The 22,038-nt window shown below is 38.9% G+C and overlaps 2 protein-coding genes across 6 annotated transcripts; one reads left to right on the top strand and one right to left on the bottom strand.

Moving 5' to 3' along the window:
• Positions 1-247: 247 nt before the first annotated feature.
• LOC100643637 (otoferlin) lies at positions 248-19,432 on the top strand. 3 transcript variants are annotated; one of them, XM_048406378.1, is made up of 27 exons: positions 248-753; positions 4,239-4,297; positions 5,180-5,368; positions 5,605-5,876; positions 6,700-6,964; positions 7,345-7,521; positions 8,021-8,083; positions 8,930-9,014; positions 10,278-10,621; positions 10,743-11,053; positions 11,167-11,410; positions 11,567-11,803; positions 11,885-12,193; positions 12,269-12,421; positions 12,564-12,764; positions 12,853-13,104; positions 13,683-13,984; positions 14,091-14,455; positions 14,603-14,785; positions 14,867-15,596; positions 15,668-15,838; positions 15,914-16,083; positions 16,203-16,521; positions 16,606-16,804; positions 16,878-17,096; positions 17,160-17,260; positions 18,351-19,432. In XM_048406378.1, exons 1-27 carry the CDS (start codon positions 675-677, stop codon positions 18,529-18,531), a joined length of 6,180 nt encoding a protein of 2,059 aa, XP_048262335.1. In that variant the 5' UTR covers positions 248-674; the 3' UTR covers positions 18,532-19,432. The 3 variants fall into 3 exon arrangements, with proteins under 3 accessions (XP_048262335.1, XP_048262336.1, XP_048262334.1); XM_048406379.1 differs by having other exon boundaries at positions 6,697-6,964; positions 12,853-13,101; XM_048406377.1 differs by having other exon boundaries at positions 6,697-6,964.
• LOC100643750 (guanine nucleotide-binding protein-like 1) lies at positions 17,948-22,001 on the bottom strand. 3 transcript variants are annotated; one of them, XM_003402843.4, is made up of 6 exons: positions 21,402-22,001; positions 20,996-21,318; positions 20,286-20,931; positions 19,775-20,197; positions 19,426-19,704; positions 17,948-18,574 (listed from the first exon to the last, which is right to left on the bottom strand). In XM_003402843.4, the coding sequence occupies exons 1-5, from the start codon at positions 21,493-21,495 to the stop codon at positions 19,433-19,435; spliced, it is 1,758 nt and encodes a 585-aa protein (XP_003402891.2). In that variant the 5' UTR covers positions 21,496-22,001; the 3' UTR covers positions 17,948-18,574; positions 19,426-19,432. The 3 variants fall into 3 exon arrangements, with proteins under 3 accessions (XP_003402891.2, XP_012174765.2, XP_048262342.1); XM_012319375.3 differs by having other exon boundaries at positions 20,996-21,321; positions 21,402-21,999; XM_048406385.1 differs by lacking the exon at positions 17,948-18,574 and having other exon boundaries at positions 19,423-19,704; positions 20,996-21,321; positions 21,402-21,999.
• Positions 22,002-22,038: the final 37 nt, after the last annotated feature.

Here is a 22,038-nt window from a genome sequence, read left to right as displayed (position 1 = left end):
GGCAATTTGCTACGTTCACGAGGATATGCTGGCGAAACTAAGGGAAGGAACGCGGCAAGCGAATAGCGAGTAATGGGAATGGAAGGGTGCAGGGTGAGCGAAGCGGCGCGTCGCCCACACCGCGACGAATAGCTGCGTCGATGACGTGTAACACGGTCAATCTGTGTGTGTGCGTGCGTGCGTGTTTGTAGCAGGCAGAGTAGCAGCAAGTGGCGCGTGCGCTGGTTCTCCAGGATAGCAGAACGGGTAGGTCCGGTAGGACGGACAGGACTCGGGGGTTGTACGAGGCGCGAACATCAGCTAGTCCGAATTTGTCTGTCGTTCGATTCGGATACGTGCTTGCTCGCTCGCACTGGGTCCCTTAATCACGACACCGCACCGGTTTGAAAATATCCGTTTACCGGAAACATCTTACGATGATATCGCCATTCGCTTAAACACGAGGTCTTTGTGGTTTGCATCGTCGAATTAGCGCGGAAGTCGGACATTCGATTCGTACAGTTGGTCGTGGCCCTTCCCTTTGCTTTCGTTTAACTGGGGATGATCGAAGAACGTACGAACGCAGGAACGGAACATGCGGTGTAATCCGTTTGTTCGGCTCTCTTGATACGTACGGCCTTTAAAGATCGCTAAATTTACGTCGCGAGTGAAATTTGCGGAACGTTCGACATAGAATGGCGCTCGTCGTTATCGTGAAGAATTTTCAAGGACTGAAATTCAAAGGAGACAAGGTTGTCAAGGTTGACTTCCGGGGTAAGTTTCAAGCGATATTCCCCGACGATCGACGATGAAAATACCGATAAAATCCACAGCTTGCGTCAACCGTAACGACCACTTACCCATTCGGTTTCCGATAGAAAAGTGTCGTTAAGCTTTTCTCAACATTTACGAAGGCAATTGAACTTCGAAGGTGTACTTGCGCGATGAACGAGAACGGCGATCGACGCCGAGTAAATATAATTGACAATCGATCAGAATTTCGTTACGTCGTTTTAGTCATCTTTTCCCTTCGTTTTCTCGTAACACGCGGAGGGTGGCTTGCGTTCGCTTTAATTTGCGATTCTGCCAAATCCGAATAATATAATTTTCGCGTACATTCAACGAAAACCGTTCCACCCTTTTATTTAGTCAGTATTCCTAAATATGATTTTTACCGATATATAGAAAAATGTTATACATGTGTATATAACGGAACGAAGCGATATGTATGTTAATATCGTTACAAATATCACAATAGTATCTACTATTATAAATGTAGTCGCTGTTACATTCTCCTTCTCCGTTACACACAAATCGAACGAATACATCTTCTTTACGAACGTTAATTAATGAACGACTCGAAAGAATTATTAAATTTATGCCACGTGATTGTTGATAAAACTTGTTATATCTGTTTGCTATTTAAGGATAAATAGGAAAGTAAGTAATTCAGAGTTAATTACAGTGAACGGAAAACGTAATAGATATTTGTCGAGATAATAATATCGTGTTGCGAGACGTTGGTAGTTCGAATCAATTGCAAGATCGACTTGATTAACGATACGAGCGCAGAGTTCTATGACTGCGTGTAGGATAATGACTTTCTTTGCACTCTCTTTCACGAGTTTCTTCGGATACCACGCTATTCGAACCTGTTATTCGCTTAGCAAAGGTTTTCATACCTTTGATCGATTAGAAAATAGCGCTTCTCGTTTTTCGATTGTGTAATGTAACTAACCCCGCTGTTTTCATACGGTCACTGTTTTCATAAGGTTAATCGGTGATATTGATTAAAATTAGTTCATCTATAAATAAATATTTCTATCTAGAGCGGCTACCGCACGCAGATTTATCGCGTTTAATCGACACGTGATTTTTACGATATCTATCTTGTGTATCTAATCTTTTACAAAAAATCTTTTACAAAATTTCAATCGTAACGAAACAAGCAATTGTCACATAAAATGCAAAAATCGTTAGGTAAAACACGATGCTTCGTGCTCCTTACATGTAATTCTTCTTATAGAAATGTTTAGAAGAAACGCATTATCTTTTTGTCTCGTGTCCATCGATCGATTGTTCTCTTCGTGTAACTAACTCTAAACAAATACGTATGTATGTATCTTAATATATACAGTTGTGTAACAAACCGCAAACCGTTGAACAGTACCATTAAAGTGGTGACAGATATTGGCTGGATTAATCAGAAGCAGATACTATTTGTGTTTCCAATTCAAACAATTATCTTCGTGGAACGACAAAAAAAAGCTCTTAGGATAAAACGACAAAAGCAACTTTGAAAAAAACGAATTACACGTATCTACTCTCGTTTCTCTATATACTTATCGTATAAAGTTAGTTTCAACGGTGATGGAAAATTGGCGCAACCTTTTTACGTTGGCAAATTCGATTATACTTTGGATCGCGTAGCGCGTGGATATATCCACGTTTATTAAAAAAATAACAGGATTAAATAATAACGTTAACTATTCTTATTTTTGATACTTGAAGCGTCGCTCTAATTACGAAGAGGATATCCAAGATTAGAAATATTATTAAAAATCGAATTTTTTTAAATTTATGCAAAATTCGATATTTTTTTCGAATAGCCAAATCTTTTAAATCTTTTAAATCTCGACGTATCGCTCAAGTCGTAAATATTACAATTAATGTTTGGAAAATGTCAATGTTTAAAAATACGCGTCACTCGTTTGTTTAACGCTGGATATGTAGCTAAATGTTAATAAACTGTCGAGCGAAGGCCAGTTCAGCCGGGTATGGACGCGCGATTTGCAATATTTATCGAAGCGTGAGGACTTAGGGGATACAAATGGAAAGGTTAGCGTTAGGTTAAACGTTAAGCCAACCAGTAGTCGGTTTAGTTGGTCATCTTGCAGGGTCGTGTACGAAAGTAAAGGAAAATTCAAAGGCAAGACAGGACAACGGCGAATCGTTAACCGGAGGTTAATCTAACTTCTGGATATTAAACTTTTATTTAATCACGTTTGCCCCAGTTCGCCGACGATCTAAAGCTCGCGTGATACAAAGTTGAGCGTCAAGATTTTATCTTCGACCTCTTTAAACGTTCCAATGTTATGCAGAGTTACTTAATTAATATACGTACGTGTATACACGTGCGATCGTGATACGATTTTGATACGTATCGCAGGAAGAATTTTGCCTCCTTTTTCTTTCTCCTGTAATCCGCTGTCGACGTCTTAATTTCTCGCGCGGTTACCTCTTAACCCACTTATTTAACGCGTTATGTTTTTCAGAGGAGCCATCTAGATAGATATTTAACGTTTACGCGGAAGACTAACCATTATAAAAATACAGTTACGGTGGAAAACTTTTTTGCTTTCCAGTATGCTTCGAACGAAATAGTTTGTTCGCTGGAAGACTATGAGATGTTAGACATAATATAACTCGAAATTTATACGTAGTTTTAAAATCGTATAATCAGATGTTTCTATAAGGCAGCAACATAGATACGCACGTTTATCGTTCTACTTGTTATTCCAATTTTATCATATTCTTTTCTCATCTTCAGAACAACACTACAACGATATTACTTATTGTTAGATACGATTCTAGATAAGTAGTTATCCCTTCTTTGGCGTTCAGAAAAGTATGCGCATAGTTGGCTTGTATTTTTCTTCCTTGTAACGTGTTCTATAGGAGAGAGGAGCAGAGTATAAATTTTCAAGAGACTCGACACGATTCTCTACTTTAACGTGCATAATAGAAATAACTGACAACGAGATCGTCTGCACATCTTAAATACCGTTGTTAGTCGCGAGAGAAACTACGCGCAAGCAATGTAGCTGTTGCATCTCGTTTAGATAAAACTACCAAAGATTTAAACTTGGTAAAAGGCAAGCAAATCGAATAACGAGAAAGAAAATGTTGGAAATATTCAACCGGTACGTGATAGGACACGGAATAACTTAACGGTATTTTTGTTGTAACATTTTACATTTTGATATCTAAGAATTTGGAAAAAGTGTGCAATTCGTCGCACTCGTAAATATAACTAACGATAAATGTAATCGACTGTGTAATGTTATAAGAGTTGGAGAAATTTTAATAACGGATGAAAGCTTTACCGTAAAACTACGCTAACCTGCTGTTGCACTTAAAAAAGAACAATCGTTAAATGCGATCGTGTAATTCGTTTATCTATTTATGAAACTTGTCGTGGATATCGAAATTACGTTTAATGCTATGATATCGAGATTCTTCAGAAAAATCTTTTACAGGTGTCCCTCATTACTCGAAATGCCTCGAAGAAAGCGGAGACCATATTACGGTAGACGAGGTAACGTAGAAGAGAAACGTTTAATTTTTGGCTATTCTATTAATCTATTATTAATTACTATTAATCTATTATTTTGGCAAATTTTTGGTTTAATACACAGAGAATGTTACATTTAAAGTTTGAACGAGTGTAGCTTAGTTAATCGTTTTATTTTTCTCCAATTTTTCCAAAGCGTTGTTTCAGCGTACACGTTGATTCTTGTTAGGAATAGGTTTACATAATTTAAAGAAATTTTGATGGAATACGAATCACGCAGCTATCGAATTTTCGTACGTAGTTTACGATTGTGCGCACCTAACTTGCTTGACGCGCAGTAAACGAGCGTGCAGCCGGTATACATATTTCGTATATCAAGTACTCATCGCGACCCACTTTTTTACTTCGTTAAAACAAAGTTTATGAAAACGCTTTTGCAATTTAATGCTTTCAATTCGTACTAGAAATACTACTGTGGTTTGATATTTTGTTATATCGACGAGTGGATTTTTGTTTTTTCGACCAAAGACATATTTCGTCGTTTTTATTTAAGCGTCGCGATTTACACAAGCAGGAAAGGAAAAAAATATTTCATTCGCGTTAGTTCATACGTTACACGGTTCGTGTATCGATTAGTCAACGCTGTGCCGTTGCTTGCATCTTTGTTTTAATTATTTTTACTTCTATACAAAAAATGTAACTGCTTGCATGAAAAATATAAATAATGTTGACATTTAAATATCAGAAGAACATATTATAATGGTTAATCGAGGAAGCCGACTACTCTTTTTGTCTTTGTTTTATTTGTTTCCTTCGAGCGTAAAAAAGATTAAAAAATCACTAAACCAAAGCATGATTTACAAGGCATGGTTAATGAAAAGCTCAGCGTGATTTAACGTTTTTCAGAGCTTCACTTGGAACTTGGGAAGACCGGTGGATGAAGTAGAAGTGCTGCAACTGTCAGTGGTATCTAGGGGCGTTTTGAAAAATGAAAAAGTGCTCGCTAAATATGGTTTGGTTTTACAGACGGTGATACGAGAAGGTCGAATCATCGTCACAGATTCCTTGGTAGACCTCAATAACAAGCCGCTTCCGGTACGTTGAAACACATACATACCTATGCTCGCGATAACAGTTTCCGCGTTCAATTTCATATCAAGCGGCGGCGTTGAATTGCCGCGCTCCGAGGAATAATCGCGCACGATAGACGATCTACATCGGGTCAAAGATAAACGATGCACGAGTCGTTTTAAATGAAATTTGGGCTAAACTTTTGAGCGGAGATCGATGGTCATTACCAAGATATGACAAAACACGTTTAATATGCGTAGGCTGTCGTCTGCTTTGAAATTCGATACAACCCTCCTGACGGAAGTTGCAGCTCGTACGCGGCCTCGGAAATAATGGAGGATGAACAACAGATGCTGATCGACATCGAGCAAAACATCGCGAACCTTGAAAGAAGCCTCGAGCAAGCTAATAGCGGCAGCGATGCCGCCAAAAGAAAAGGTTCTTGGCATAGTCCTCAAAAGAGTTCGAAACGGGGATTTCTACAAAGGGGTAGTTCGCTGCTAACGGCCGACAAGTCACCGGATCGCAAGAGGTGAGAAATTGCCAGTAGATATCTCGAGATCGCTTTGCCGCGCCGAACTTCTCTTTCTCTTCCATTTTCGTAATATTCGTCTTGTTTTCTTCTCCGTTTGCCTCTTCCGCTATCTCCTGCTTTTCTCGAAAGTAATCCGAAACTGCCGAGCGAAAGATATTTATCGTTTCTTTTCTCGAAGCTTCCAACAGCCACGGAACGTTTTTCGTTAGTGCAGACTTTATTTTATAAACGGCGAATACACCTACATAAGTACATAAAGAATTTTTAAAACAATGGTTGGTTATATATAACGTATTTCCGCAGGTCTTATTATAAATACATAGAGAAGACAAGCTCAGGATGGAACAACGTAGAAAAATGTGGATTTCTTGTTTAACGTTTCATCATTGTCTTAGTTTTAAAGAGAGAATAATAGCTCCTTTTTAGACGACACGCGTGAGAATACGCGTGTCAGTGAGACACACTTTACGTTGATCTTATCGTCTTCGAAGTTAATGCGCCATAGGTGTTTCACACTCTGATGGCAATCTATGGCAACTCGAAAGCACTCGTTGCAAAATGTCGCGTCTCGGTATTTGATGGTAGTTTTTTGGAATTAAACGAGCGAAGCCGCTCGACCTTTTAGTTCGTTGCCGATCATTTCAACATTCGTGTAAAATTTAATTTTATGTTTTATATCGTTCGAGTACCGGGGTCAGCACGAGATGAAATCTTTTCCGAAATATGGCAAATCGACTTCTATACACTTTGATTTACATTTCTCGAGAGAGATGCTGCTGATAACATAGGCAAAATGGTCAAAATGCGTTCTTTGTAGCAGGAGTTCGACGTTGAAAAGCATGAGATCTCTTATGAAGTTGGGGAAGCAAAGACCACCCAGAGCTCGATCCTGCGACAGCGGCTCGGATACCAGCGAATTACTCGATAGAAGGGATTCCAGTTGCACCACGTCCAACGAACCCTCGAGAACGAACTCGATGACTTCTTTGGAAACGAACGTGTCCGATTATGACAGCCAGGGTGGAACGAATACGGTGAAAACTCAGGAGGCGATCGTGAAACCAACGAAGAAATCAAAGCCAAAGGTTCGATCGATTCTTCGGACGATTAAAGCTTGAAGCTTTTTCTGTCTATTATGTGTAACGAAATGATCAATAGCATTGGACATTGATACGAATTATACGGAAACACGTAGAAAGCTCGCTAATGTATTCCGCGTCGGCGTGTCTCAAGTACCGAAATTCCAGATAAAACGGAGATCGTTCGAGAGATTGGCATCGTCGAGTGTAGCCCGACTGGAAAAAAATAAGTAAATGGCGCGATAAATTGCATAACAGCATTTGCATAAGAATTCGATGACCCGTCTTCGTCTTGAGAATAAACGGTTTCCTTCGAGTCGGAGACGACGCAGTTTGCAAGGAAATTTCATCGAATCGCGACATTCGTTTCTATCCTGTTTTTACAGACCGTCGATACTGGACAAACCGCATTAAAGGCACAAGACTATCAAGTTTGCGTCACTATCATAGAAGCAAGACAGTTGGCCGGTCTGAACATGGATCCGGTCGTTTGCGTACAAATCGGAGACCAACGAAAATACACCAGCGTCAAAGAATCTACGAATTGTCCGTATTACAATGAGGTACATACATACATATCGTATATGTATATGTCCTCCATGGAACGAATTTTCTTTAAAACAAAGTTCGGAGGAAACTGGAGGGAAATTACCGGAAAGCTTATAAACGCAAATTGTGCAACGGATGTAGAAAGGAGGAAAGAGCAGAACGATGTATTTACGATAATATTACTTTTTCCTACGAGTTGTCCTATAAACTATTTAGTCGATATAAACTCCGTTGCACCGACATAATGTACATACCTACGTTTCCGTGTTTTCTTTTTTTTTTTTTTTTTTACCGTTTAGCAACTAGCAGCTCCGTTCATTTCAAATTTTTCGTTCGTTCTCGCGTTTTTTTATCATTAAAATATATATCGAATTTCTCGATCTCGCATTTTGTTCTTCTCATTTGACATCGAGTCTGCGTGTGTGAGCGCGTGCTCGTTCAATTCGAAAGCGTATAGAACGCTGCGAAATTATTTCGGTAAAATAACATTTTTAATATCGTTCTGTTTTTCAGTATTTTGTCTTCGATTTCCACATGCCACCTGTCATGCTGTTCGATAAAATTATCACGCTATCGGTAAGTCGCTCGTCGAATTTCCTCGAATCTCGCTCTGTGAGATTGCTGTTTATAGAAGTTAGGGAGTTATTTGCTTCGTTAGATTATTAATAACTAGAGCTCTTAATTGGCCCCCGATACTCTGTAATAAATACGATAACGTGCAAGCAATGAATCCGCTGATCGCGCTTTAAATAAAACGTTTTCGGCAATAAGTCGGTAAATACGCACATACAATATACGATATCGCGAAAAGAACATGAAAATTGGAAAAAAGTTTCGAAACAGGAGGACGAATGGGTTTCTCACTTTCCGGATAAAAGGATTAGTCGCGTAATTATCAATCGTTTGTTGGAACGTGAATTTTTGATCGATAGAAATTGACTGCCGACAACGTTGTATTTCAATAATCAGTTATTTTCATTTCCCATCTGAACGAGAACCCGAGATGATTGACAATGATTGCCATGACGTATTGCAAATAGAATATCGTATTTCAGTGTACTGGAAATAAATATGAAAATTCAAAGAGTTTGTATATATTGCACGATGGATTTGATCTGTTCCCTAGAGAACAGTTGAAACAGCGCACGATTCAATCGCTCCTACCGTTAAATTTATCGATTTTGTATGTAAGAGACGCAAACGCGATAAAAGAGAAGGGGATTCGAGAAACGAAAAAGAGACGAATTAACGAGAGTAATTATTCTTGATTCGTAAATCGGAATATTTGCGGATTTAGAATTACTCGCTCGAACAGGTAGCTTTAGATACACGTATGTGAAAGGCAACTTTACGCGATGAATAATAATCGAGGAGAAGGTGAATTAAGATTACTTGTAGTGAATACCTTCTATTGATACGCAGGTGCAGCAATCGCGGAATCTCTTACGCGCTAATCTAACACTGGGCATCTTTAAGTTAGACATCGCGACTGTATGGGCACAACCAGGTATATTTTTTTAGTCCTTCGAAAAGGATCCTAAAGGTTACTGTTAATCATTACCGACTGTCTTTCATCCTTTATCGAGCCAGTGCCGACGAAGAAGCTGAGCAAACGATTTTCTTTCTGATATTTCCATGGACGAAAATTTTAATCAATGTATATCTTCGATCAAACTGAAACGTATTCCATTAAATTACACGTTTATCATTCTATCCCATATTCCGATTGCAAAGTAATGAATTTACTATATTTTCATTCAAGTCGCAACGAAATTAATCGCGTTAATTAATCGTACGCGTTTTCTACGTACTTGAGCAATTTCGTTTACCGACGCGTAAACGATAAAAGTATCGCGAATAAATTTCATCGATTAAAAATAAATGAATTGAAAATCGCTTACAAATGCATGCGTATGAAGCATAAAATAAAAGGGCAGAATAACAAAATTATCAAAACGATATAAATAAAACGTTTTAGTGGAAAAGGATCGAAGTAAAAGCGATAAACGTAAAGCAGAAGTGAAAAGAAGCGAAACAGCTATTTCGTATCATGTCATATCTTCATCGTGCATCAGTATCGTTTAAATTCACAGCTTGTATAAAATTTGTTACACTTGGCTTGTAGTACGATAGTTTCTAAGTCATGCCGCTTCTGTAGCGTAGAATACTTCTTACTATACTTGTACATAATACGTTGCGTATTACGAGAAGAAATATGCAATCCGCTTTATCGATGAAACATATTTATTTTACAACGTGAAAATGAACGCGTTAGAGATATTACAACGGTGCAAATAAATAGAAAGTAGTAATAGTAGTAAGTACATTGGAAATCGTTACGTAAGTACGCACATGAGATAATCGCTAATCCAGCGTATAATTATTCGTTTCTACGAATAACGATCGTTTCTGGACACGAACGCGACGCTAATTTATTACATCGCGAATAACCTTCGAGTAATATCATTAACGGTTAATTAAACGCTTTAGTCGGTCAAAGTATCGTCGATACGTACGATAGTTTAAATTTCCTAGAACTTATCGGCGAGTTGAAATTCCGAAAAGTTGTAAAGATGCATCGGAAGCGAATGACTGTTTAAAGTTGTATCTTCTATCATTTATTCATAAATCATGTACATATCCGCTTAATCGGTGTTTACGATCGACTTTAAAACCTTTCTGTGTTCGTGTTACGATGTATGTACGACGTACACATTTCAAGATAGATCGCGTTCTATTTTGACGAAAGTAATTCCCGTTTACCCTGTAGATCATCAATTTTACCATAAATGGGCGCTGTTGACGGATCCGGACGACGTGGCCGGTGGCCCCAAGGGTTACTTGAAGTGCGACATAAGCGTGATCGGGAAAGGCGACACCGTGAAAATTCCTCCAAAAAGTGAGAAGGACGAGGACGATATCGAGGGTAATCTCTTGCTACCGGACGGTGTGCCTATCGAGAGACAAAGGGCCAAGTTTATCGTGAAGGTGTACAGAGCGGATGGGCTACCGAAGATGAACAGCAGCATCATGGCGAACGTGAAGAAGGCGTTTACCGGTGAAATCAAGGATCTCGTCGATCCGTACGTTCAAGTGTCCTTCGCCGGACTAACCGTAAGATCGATCAAATTTCTTATCTATGCACGATAGTTTTCGCTACGTTCTATGCGTATAATCGATCAAAGGGATGGAAAGAGGCAAAAATCCGTCAAGTAAGTTTTTCCACGCTGTTCAGGGTAAGACGAGCGTTAAAAGGCACAGTTACGCGCCAGTTTGGAACGAACAGATCGTCTTCACGGAAATGTTTCCACCTCTCTGTCAAAGGATTAAAATTCAGCTATGCGACAACGATCCGGTTCACGCGACCGTCATCGGCACGCATTTCGTCGATTTGAAGAAAATCAGCAACGACGGTGAAAAGGGATTTCTACCAACTTTTGGACCAGCTTTTATCCATTTTTACGGAAGCATCAGGGATTACAGTATCATTGATAAGCATTCCACGTTGAACGCTGGATTGGGCGAAGGAATCTCTTACAGAGCAAGGTTGTGCCTCGATTTCCTTTATTTTCTCTCGATTGAAAGTCGTATCGCGTTCCATTCCTTTCGCGAGAACGAAAGATGGAAATATTAAACGTGTTATCGTTCTGTATCTTCAGATTATTAATAGGCATTAGGACAGAAATAAGCGATAACGTAGAAATGGCTCCATCGGAGGTGGAAGTCGAACCCACGATACCCATCAACGAATCCGTTTATGCCAGGAACGAAGAATTTTTTCTTTTCGCCACCATAATGGACGCCACGATGGTCGACAAGAAACTCGGCGACAAACCGATGTATTTCGAATTATCGATAGGGAATGCGGGAAACGCTTTAGACGGTCACAACGAAAGCTCCAAGGTGAGGCTCGTGCGTCGATGGAATCGTTGATTTCTCTTTATTATCTTCTTCCATACCGCGTCGCTTCGTGTCGTTCGTCGACGTTCGAGTACGTTGAACGGATAAAAAAGTTGGTAAAATCGGTTTTAATGGACGATTTTAATCGGTCGCTGTCAGATATGTGAAATGGGACCAAAAAGTGGAACGAGTAGCGATCAAGAGGAGCTGCAGGAAGTGTTGAGTGGATCTTGGCAGAGTACCACTCCAGCCTGTAAACCGATGACGCACGATAAAATGTATTATTTTTTGCCGTATTGGGATGACAAACCTTGCCTTCACGTTAGAAGCATCTGGCCCGATTATAGGCGTAGAATGTACAATAGCAACATAATCAGCAAAATTTCCGATAAGCTGGTAAGTCGACAGACGTTTCCATCGTAGTGTACGGTTGAGGTAATCTGCTTTAATTAACGGGGATCTATTTATTTGGGGTAGGAGGAGGGATTGTCGGAGGCTCAGTCGCACGCTGACGACTGTACAGGCGAGAAAATTTTAAAGTCCACGTTAGACGAATTAAGCAGCAACTGTAATCGATATGTCAGCATCAGTAAATCGAGTATCACCGGGCCGGGAGTTGGAAAGACGAAACTCGATAAAGAGAGGACGAAACTTTGTCAAAGAGAATTAGAAAGTATGGGAATTATGTCGCGCAATCTTAAAGCCGTGATCACCAAGAGTAGCTTCAAGGAAAGACTGAAGACCGCACAGAGCTATTTACAGAAATTAAAATTTCTCGTCGAGGACGTGAGTATCCTTCGTCAAAGTTGCTCCCTCCTTAAAGTAGGTATTTTATCGTTAAAAGGAAAACGCGACTTTCAGCCTCAAGATTCTCTACCGGATGTTTTTATTTGGGTAATTAGTTCCGGACGTCGAGTCGCGTATCATAGAATACTCGGAAGAGATCTAATATATTCGATCGTCGACGAAGAATGTGGCAGATATTGCGGCAAAGTTCAAACCACGTTTCTCAAAGTATGTTCGTTTTATCCTAACGTCTAATTTACTTTTCGTAGCTTGCGAATAAATCGACGAAACGAAATAATTCACACGCGGCATGTTCGACTATTTCGCGTCTATCATTTTCGATCGAAGAATAACGTCGATCGATCGATAGCTTCCAGGGAAAAAACGATTCGGACCTTCGGGTTGGGCGATACAAACGAAATTACAAATCTACATGTGGCTGGGTATCTTGAAGCATAAAAAGTACTTTATCCAAGGTCTGCCAAAGGGTTACGAACTCAGTCACGAGTTGAGAAACGTGGACAGGCCGCGCGCTTTACCGCCCACTGTTATTCATTACGTCGAAAAACACGTATGTATCTGACAATCGCGCTATTCTTACGCTATCGATCGTCCCGTTTGTCCAATTTTATTATGAAAATATCCGAATTATCGAGTAGAAGTTCCAGTTAAGAGCACACATGTATCAAGCCCGGTCTCTGATCGGCAGCGATGCGTCGGGTCTTTCCGATCCCTTCGCCAGAGTTATTTGCGGCGAATTTTCCAACTCTACCCAAGTGATCGACGAAACTCTGAGTCCTACGTGGGACGAACTGCTTCTTTTCGACGACATCTTGATTTACGGAACCGACGAAGAAATTAAGAAGGATCCACCGTCGATCGTCGTCGAACTCTTCGATCAAGATAAAGTGGTATGTCACGATAGAGAATTTCTCCGATCTACATAAGTTTTGCTTTATTTTCTGTTGCTATACATTTTTCGATTAAACACGCAAAGAAAATCTTTTTTACAAGCGACTATAGTTCTTTTCTCATCCTTTTCCGATTCTCTTTTTACAGAGTCATTTTCTATCTACGGACATATAACACTGCATGGGGGCTCTGCTTTAACAGTTTGTATACGATATACGACATTCATACGCAAAACATACGCTTCCACACTTTATTTTTTCAGCATCGATCTCTAGGTAACAACGTTCTAAAGTCGGTTTTGCGATCAAACTGATTCGTAATTGTCATGGCTATATGCTGCCACCGTAACGTTTTGCAAATCAAATTCGTCGATCGAATAAGAGTATCGTAATACGCAACTCTTAGAGATAAGTAGCAAACTGCGATAAAACTTGGACGATAGCTTTTTGAAAGATAATTTTTCAAAGAATATTTGACAAAGAGAGAAAAGAAAGTTATAGCTTTCCGCGATAAATGATATAAAATGGAAAACTTGTACCGGAGATGATTGTACGAAGCAAACGTACGATGGTTTCAGGGGAAATCGGAGTACATAGGTCGAGCGGTCGCGCGACCTCACGTGAAACTCGCCTCGGAATCTTACACGCCACCTAAATTCCCACCTTCGTTAGAATGGTACGATGTAACGAGAGGCGCAGCAAGAGCGGGCGAACTTCTTGCCGTTTTCGAGCTACTCGAATATCCGCAGACCAAAGATTATAGCTTTCCCACTTTACCAGACCCGAAGGAAATACCGAGCCAAACTCCCGTCGCAGCTCAGGATCGGGGACCGATTCTTCCGGTTCCCGTTGGAATTCGGCCGACTCTCTCCAAGTACCGGTAAAAAACTACTTTTAAATAGTTTCCACAAGTTTCGCAACGTCATCGGAATTTCGCTGAACATTAGTTCGCTCTTTCACGCGCGTGCTATCGCCTTCTATCGCAGAATCGAGGTGCTGTTTTGGGGTCTGAGGGATTTGAAGAGGATTCATCTAATGACCGTGGACAAGCCTCGAGTAGACGTCGAATGTGCCGGTCATATTCTTTACTCTTCGGTTATCACGAACGCAAAGAAAAATCCGAATTTCAATACACCGGTGAAATTTTTGGAGTTGGAATTGCCCGAACAGGAGCTCTATCGGCCACCTTTGACCATCAGGGCTGTAGATTGCAGAAGTTTCGGTCGTTACACTCTCGTTGGAACGCACACGATAAATTCGATCCATAAGTACATGTACCATCCACAAACGAAGAAAGCCAAGGATGTGGAAGAAAGAAAGAAGAATCTGTATCAATTACAGCAATACACAGGTAAAATAACTTCGAGTTCAGACTCTTCGGAAATCTGTAATCCAAGTTAGTTATAGATGGAATTAATTTTATTGATATTTCGTAGCGTTACTGTCGATCGGTATGCATATACACCATACTTTCGGTAATTATCCTCTCTTGCTTTAGGTTTCGATACATCGAAGATTAAATTGCAATACCCGTCTTTGCCAGAGTCTTTGACCGATCTTGAGTTTGCTATCGGAGATGCGATTATTACTCTAGGTTTGGAACAAGGTTGGCCAACGAAGAAGGACAAAACGGAACAGAATATAAAGAAGAAGCAAAGTCTGGTCAACGATGGAAGCATGGGTAAGTTATACGAGTTACGCACGAAGTATGGAAGCGTAAAAGGAGCGACATCGAGAAATTGAATCGAACAAATTCCGTTAGGTGATTTCTACACGTTCGAGGACGAAGACGGTTGTCAAGATTGGTGGACCAAATATTTCGCTTCTGTTGAAGCCATGATAGAAGAAAACAAGGAACTACGTAGAGAGAAGCCAATGTTTCAAACGCAAGCAAACGGTACCGTTCCGGCGTACATGGAGGAAAACTACAATCAAAATCAAGCGAATCCGTCGGGCGAAAAGAGCCCTGGCGTTGCAGCGAAAAGATTGTTTGGCCTAAAGTCGACGGCGAACGCAGCTAGGTTTGTTTCGAAATTGAGCCCCAAACACACCTATCGGAATTTTCCGAAAACGGCGCTGCTGAAAATTTATCCGAACGAATTGGAAGCTCAGCCAGAATTTGAACAGTTCAAGGAATGGCTGCACACGTTCGAACTTTACAGAGGAAAGAAAACGGGGGACGAGCCCGAAGACGAATCCAGAATAGTGGGAAGCTTTAAAGGGGCCTTAAAAGTTTACAAGTGGCCTCTCCCTAGGGATTTGATAGATCATACGGTGATGGGATTCGACCCGCAATATGGCTTTTTTCAAGGCGTACCTTCCAACGAACCGATTCACGTATTGGTACGAGTTTATATCGTCAAGGCAAACGATCTTCATCCTTGCGATCTAAACGGAAAAGCAGATCCTTACGTTGTTTTGCAACTAGGCGGTAAAAGAATCAGTGACAAAGAGAATTACGTGTCGAAACAACTGAATCCCGTATTCGGCAAGTATGTACCGATGCGATCGCGTATTATTCGTTACGAGCTATCGTTACATCTTCGTGCGTTTTATTTGCAAGGTGTTTCGAAATAGAAGCAACCTTCCCGCAAGATTCGTTGTTGACCGTTCAAGTGTTGGATTGGGACTTGGTCGGCACGGACGATATGATCGGTGAAACAAAGATCGATCTGGAAAATCGATTTTATAGCCGGCATCGTGCTACTTGCGGTCTAGCCAAAAAATACGACGAGTAAGTTTTCGAACGAGAACGTTTCGATTGCTTTGTTTTAAAATGAAACGACGCGCTCAAGTATTTTATTGCCAGATCTGGTTACAACAAATGGAGAGACGCGATGAAACCGACGCAGATCTTGTCGAAGCTTTGCAAAGAGGGAAAGATCGACGGACCGGTATATTCCCACGGGAAAGTAACGATCGGAAGAAAAACGTTTTCTTTGTCGGACGAGGAAATGGAATGTTACGTTCATACGAAAGGTAAATTCGAAGTAGTCAATTTTTTTGTAAACGGCCGAACGTCGATTTCCTAACGGTTAGAAAAGATACCGTGTCGAATACCGCGGTGCTTTTCCTAAAAATAATCTTCATCTTACTAGGCATAGAAGAACATCTCGCACTGGCGGTTCTTCACCAATGGCATGCTTTTCCGAGAATCGGTTGTGCTTTGGTCCCCGAGCATGTGGAAACGCGTCCACTTTACAATCCTGAAAAACCCGGGATCGAGCAAGGAAAGTTGGAAATGTGGGTTGACATGTTTCCTATGGACATGCCTTCGCCAGGACCGTCGATCGATATTTCACCGAGAAAACCCAAAAGTTACGAGCTTCGGATCATTATATGGAACACCGACGACGTTATACTGGAAGACGATGCGTTCTTTACTGGCGAAAAAATGAGCGATATCTACGTGAAAGGGTATTCCGCGTATTTATATAAGAAATTCGCACATAGTTTGGAGATTCGTTAGAACGGTGAATTTTGCTTGGCTTTGTTTATTAGATGGCTGAAAGGCCCCGAAGATTGCCAATCTACGGACATTCATTATAGATCGTTAACAGGAGAAGGGAATTTCAATTGGCGTTTTATATTTCCATTCGATTATCTCGTAGCAGAAGAGAAGATCGTGATCAATCGGAAAGAAAGTCTGTTTAGCTGGGACGAAACTGAATGCAAGATTCCTGCTCGTTTGGAATTACAAGTAAAAAGAAAAGATCGTTTTAATCGTACTTTTAATTTATATTTCCGTTATCACTCGAATCCACTGTACACAGGTCTGGGATGCAGATCACTTTTCAGCTGACGACTTTCTGGGTGCTATTACTCTCGATTTAAATCGATTTCCACGCGGTGCAAAGAATAGCAAGCTTTGTACGTTAAGTATGCTAAAGACCGATGGATCTGTGCCAACCGTAAATATTTTCAAACAGAAACGAATAAAAGGTTGGTGGCCTTTCTACGTCAAAAAAGAAAACGAGGATATGGAATTAACGGTAAATATCAATTCATATTCATAAACTTAAAAATACTCTACTCTACGTTGAAAATATTCTTAGGGTAAAGTGGAAGCTGAAATTCATTTGTTAACCAAAGAAGAGGCTGAGAAAAATCCTGCAGGATTTGGAAGGAACGAACCTGATCCGCTTGACAAACCCAAGTAAATATAAAAACGATCATACAATGTTTTAACATTCGACACAAGCTTGCTTTATTATTACTTGATTTGTACAATTTATTTATCCAATTATCGTTTTTTGATATATATATATATGTCGGAGATGGAGAGACACCGGAGCCTTCCCGTCGAAACCGGGGAAAAACCCCTAATATTGTAATTTGGATTCTACCATAGCCGTAGTTAAACAATCACCGTCCTTCAGCCCGATTATAATTGCCTGCAATCTATGAGAATGAGTTTGGGTTCGAGGTGACAACCAGTCATCGAACGTAGCCGCGGTCAAGGGACGAACGTTTTGTCTAACAAAGTCATGAAAAAAGTCTATAGTCCTCCATAAAAAGAAATAGCTGTAACGACACTCGACAATAAGCATACTAACGGTTTCTGTCTCGTGGCCCGTCATACGCAGACCCTATTCTTTGGGTAGGTCGATTGCCGATTGTCGAGACATATTCGCAAAACATCTTCAGCCAGCCTGATGACCCGTATGAAACCTTAAGCCTTAATTAACGAAAAAAGGCAAACAGTCTTTTCCGCGAATGACACTTCCGAAGACTGACCAGTTAACAATAACGGCAATTTTCCTCACTCTCCGAACGAAGACTTGTCTCTACGAATATAAAAGACCTGGGGCCGCGAGAGAGTGGAGCAGTTTTTCCGAAATAGCGTCACCGTGAGAGCTTCGAGTACGATCTCATCGACTAAGGCATCATTTTCGACAGTATCCTTACTTCGCGTGCTAACTGAGAGTACCACCTAGGCGTTGCCAACGAGTAAAGAGTAAAAGAGTCCCGTTGACCGCGGATTCGTTATCGGACGAAGACTATTGTCATTAGCATCGCGAGTACCTAACCGCCGCAGTTATTTGTCAAATCTCACATCTCCATACTTGTGGCTATAAACTCTTGATCGTACCTTGACAATGGCTAATACTGGTGAAGATTCATTACACGCCCACACCTCCGATCCTACTGACACTCCGACATATATATACATTCGATGATTAATCAGCACCTCGATTAGTTCGTTTAAAAAACTATATCGTTAATTAGTTTGTCTTTTCTTTCAGCAGGCCAGATGCATCTTTCATGTGGTTTTTGAATCCTTTGAAATCTGTTAAATATATAGTATGGCACAACTACAAATGGGCGATTCTGAAAGCTATAGTAGCAATTGCATTAATAATAGTCGTATTATTGTTCTTTTACTCGATACCTGGTTATTCTGTTAAAAAGTTATTGGGAGCTTAGAAATGTCGCTTGCAGATTTTATTGCTTCGTATGCTCATGATATCTGAAATATGGAAAATGATATTTTGATAAGAAAATAATAGAGGGCTAACTTTGCAGATACACTATTGTTTAATACTTTATAGATGTAATTTTAAATTTCTCAAAGTTAGTTTTGTTGACCATACTAGGCACGTTGTATCGATATATTATATAAAGCCTACTTTTTCATTTCATATTTGCATATCTCATGCTCATTTTATCGCGTAAATTTGATAGGCCTCAAAATTTAAGCTATCTAAAAATCTATGAATTTTTAACGACTTAAATATTTCTTCCTTTTGCCAACAATTTTAAATAGCAAAATAAAAACTGATTATGCTTCTAGATGAAAGTGGCTCTTTTTAATAAATAATTGCTGTATAGTGGACCAACGAAACAGTAATAAAAGCTAATGTATATATAAAGAGCAATACAATAAATAATTAGAAATTATTAGATGCAGAACAATAATGCGTGTATATATATATAGTATATACTGTTTTTACTTATCAAATATTTCGTTAAAAATATTGTATTCTATTTCGTTGTAAATAGATAATTTAACACGTTCACGTCGGCGCGTACCACCGGTGGCTCATACTTGAACGTTCCACCAACCGGTGCGTACTATCGAAAATGTAGTTTGTTTAGTAATTAGAAAAAATTGCCATATAGTTGAAAATTTAACGTATATTAATTGAAAAAAGTAAGATTTATTTAAAAACAAGACAACTCAATATTATGAACTTATTATAAACATGAATACGAGCGCCACCCCACGGCGAGGAATACAAATAGCAGCGCCGGCATGAACGTGTTAATATATATATATAACATGTATTCAAAGGAACGAATAAAATATTAATTAAATACCGATTAACTAAGGATTTATTTCTGATATATCTTTAGACAGCGCTTCAAATTTGTTAACTACGTGCGATATCTCTGAGTCTTCGCTTGTTGTCTCATTAGAATCGTCAGAATTATCGGATGTTTCTTGTGATATTTTCTCTACATGTTCTAAGAGTTTCTGTTCGTCATTTTCATCTTCGGACGAAATGTAGATTCCTCTCGTATCGCTAACATCTTCCCCTTTATTTTTAGCTTGAATCCATTTAACTAGTTCAATTTCTGAATGATTCTCCAACTTTTCTGTTACAAGATAGAAAGAGATTATTTCAAAAATAGTAAATTATTTATGCCAACGTCTAACGACAATTACCTTTATTAAGACTCCAATCTGGGGGATATACGTATATACAAATTTTCCCTTCAAGGGCCATTCTTAATAACGAATTAGCTGCCCTATAAGAATCGTATCTAGCAGTTCGTGCAGTGAAGAAATTTCGTTTAGAAGCCCAACTATCGCAAATATCCATAGCGCTCCATGTATCATCGTTATCTTGATGTTGCAATTTAAGTATCTTTGGTAAATCTATTCTCTCAGCTAGAAATTTAATTGTTGTATATGGTTCGCTGACTTGTGCTATTGGGAAAGATCCCATTAATATTTGTAGTTGCTTAGGTACTGTAGATGGAAATACTAATCCTGGACAGTCACAGAGGCAAACGGTTTTTGTAAGAAATATAGTTTGAAAATGTTTAGTATGTCCCGGTGTACGTGACACGCTAACAACTTTTTTACCTGTAAAAGATATTTGACAAATGACATTTAAATATTTAAATGTTGTCACTTTCTAAATTTCAATTTTCTTATAAAAAATACTGTTTACCCATTAATGCATTCATTAGGGACGATTTTCCAACATTTGGAGTTCCGATACATCCTATGGATAAAACTCCATTTTTATAACGTTCGTGCTTGATATAACTTGTATCCTCTTTTTCTACAGTAATATTGCTCTTATGATCGGCGTCATCTAAATCAAATTCCATCTGCATTTCTTCTTGAATCTTTTCTTGCCAAGAAGTTAAATCCACATTATCTCCGACAATTTCTTTACAAATATCCAACAATTTCTGGGCTCCTTCTGCAGCCATTTTTAGTTTTCCCTTTCTCCGCCTTTGTTTCATTCCCTCTGTATCGCTTTTATTTCCACATAAATTATAAGTGGGATACGAAGTGAACATCAAAATATGTAACTTTGGGTATATGGTATGGAAATACTCTTTCCATGCTATTACTAAAGCTGGAGGTGCTAAATCAACCTTATTCAATACTAAAATCATGTCTTTTTTAAGTTCATTCGTTATATACTCGTATAAATACGGAGGAAACATTAAAACGGTATATCTAATATCAACAATGATTAATAAAATATCAGACATCTCAAGAACTCTCCATAACTGCCTCCAAGTTTCTAAATTTAATTCAAAGTAACTGATGGTATTTAACTTTTCCATGTTTTTTAGATATTCCTGAAAGTGTAAGCCAATATTAAATTTATCTCAACGAACATAAATGTCTATTACAATTGCTTACAGTAAAATACTTGTGTTCCGCCAATTCTAACTGTTTTTTTGACATATCAAAGTCCCACGGTGGCCTTTTTGGCATATCAATTTCAGGTGGAAAATAATTATTTGAAACTTCTTGATCTTTAAGAGATAAAGGTACAATGGCACTTCTGGATTGTTTCTTTCGTTTCAGTATTTCTTCTTTGCTGTCTTGAAAGAATTGTAAAGTATATCTGTTTTTAAGAGAATTATCATTTTTTGGCTGTTTATTAATTCTTTGTATAGCATTATATTCAAGATCACTAGAATAATTTATGTCATCTTCCTTGTATCCGCTGTGGCTTCCACCTGCTAATTATAACATAAAATTAATTTATTCGAATATGTAATACATAAAACGTATCGTTCATTATTATATTGCGCGTACATACTGAGTAAAGCCGAACTTTGTCGTTGCTTCTTAGTTTGCAATTGCTGTTTCTTCGCTTTACCGCTAAACGGTTTCTTTCTTCTTGGTTTCGACATTTTTCAATTGTCTTAACCTCATAAACTTCATTAACTTCTTTATTTTGACGTTAAGGTATGACACATTAAGTACACATTAAGCAAATACTTTAACTAAATAAAATATAACTTATGCCTATATCGTATATAAGATTAAAAATTACTACTTTAATCAATATGTATATTTAAATTAACATTTTAAGAATATAACAATGACTTTTAACAGGATTAAGATTCTACGGTTATAAAATTAATTATATCAATATATAAGATCTTATATATTTTTAACTCGTAAATGATCACATGAGTTTGTCCATTGGTCAATTTTAACTTTCGCTTCGGCAGTTCAGTCCGCCGAAGTACTGTCACTGAACTGAAGAGCGCACCAGAAATGCGCGCAGTGTGCGTGGGAATGATATGAAATATCGTTTCACTGTCAATGGATTTAACAGATCTTTTAGCATGAAACAGTATACGATCGTTTGGATGTTTGAAATATATTGCGTAAAACGTTTTGATGTTGTTTTAACAATGAGTAACTTTTAAGAAGTGATTAATCCAATA

The sequence above is a fragment of the Bombus terrestris genome, chromosome 6, assembly GCF_910591885.1.
Source record: "Bombus terrestris chromosome 6, iyBomTerr1.2, whole genome shotgun sequence".
In the NCBI taxonomy this organism is placed as follows: Eukaryota; Metazoa; Arthropoda; class Insecta; order Hymenoptera; family Apidae; genus Bombus; species Bombus terrestris.
The sequence above is the reverse complement of the archived record's forward strand: the minus strand, read 5'-3'. Positions and strand labels throughout refer to the sequence as shown.

Coding starts and splice junctions, on each gene's coding strand:
- LOC100643637 (XM_048406377.1), top strand. CDS start 675: ATGGCGCTCGTCGTTATCGTGAAGAATTTTCAAGGACTGAAATTCAAA. Junction 11,054..11,166: donor GGAATCTCTTACAGAGCAAG/GTTGTGCCTCGA, acceptor CTGTATCTTCAG/ATTATTAATAGGCATTAGGA. Junction 16,522..16,605: donor AGCGATATCTACGTGAAAGG/GTATTCCGCGTA, acceptor TTTGTTTATTAG/ATGGCTGAAAGGCCCCGAAG.
- LOC100643750 (XM_012319375.3), bottom strand. CDS start 21,495: ATGTCGAAACCAAGAAGAAAGAAACCGTTTAGCGGTAAAGCGAAGAAA. Junction 21,322..21,401: donor ACAAAGTTCGGCTTTACTCA/GTATGTACGCGC, acceptor TGTTATAATTAG/CAGGTGGAAGCCACAGCGGA. Junction 20,198..20,285: donor CCTAATGAATGCATTAATGG/GTAAACAGTATT, acceptor TATCTTTTACAG/GTAAAAAAGTTGTTAGCGTG.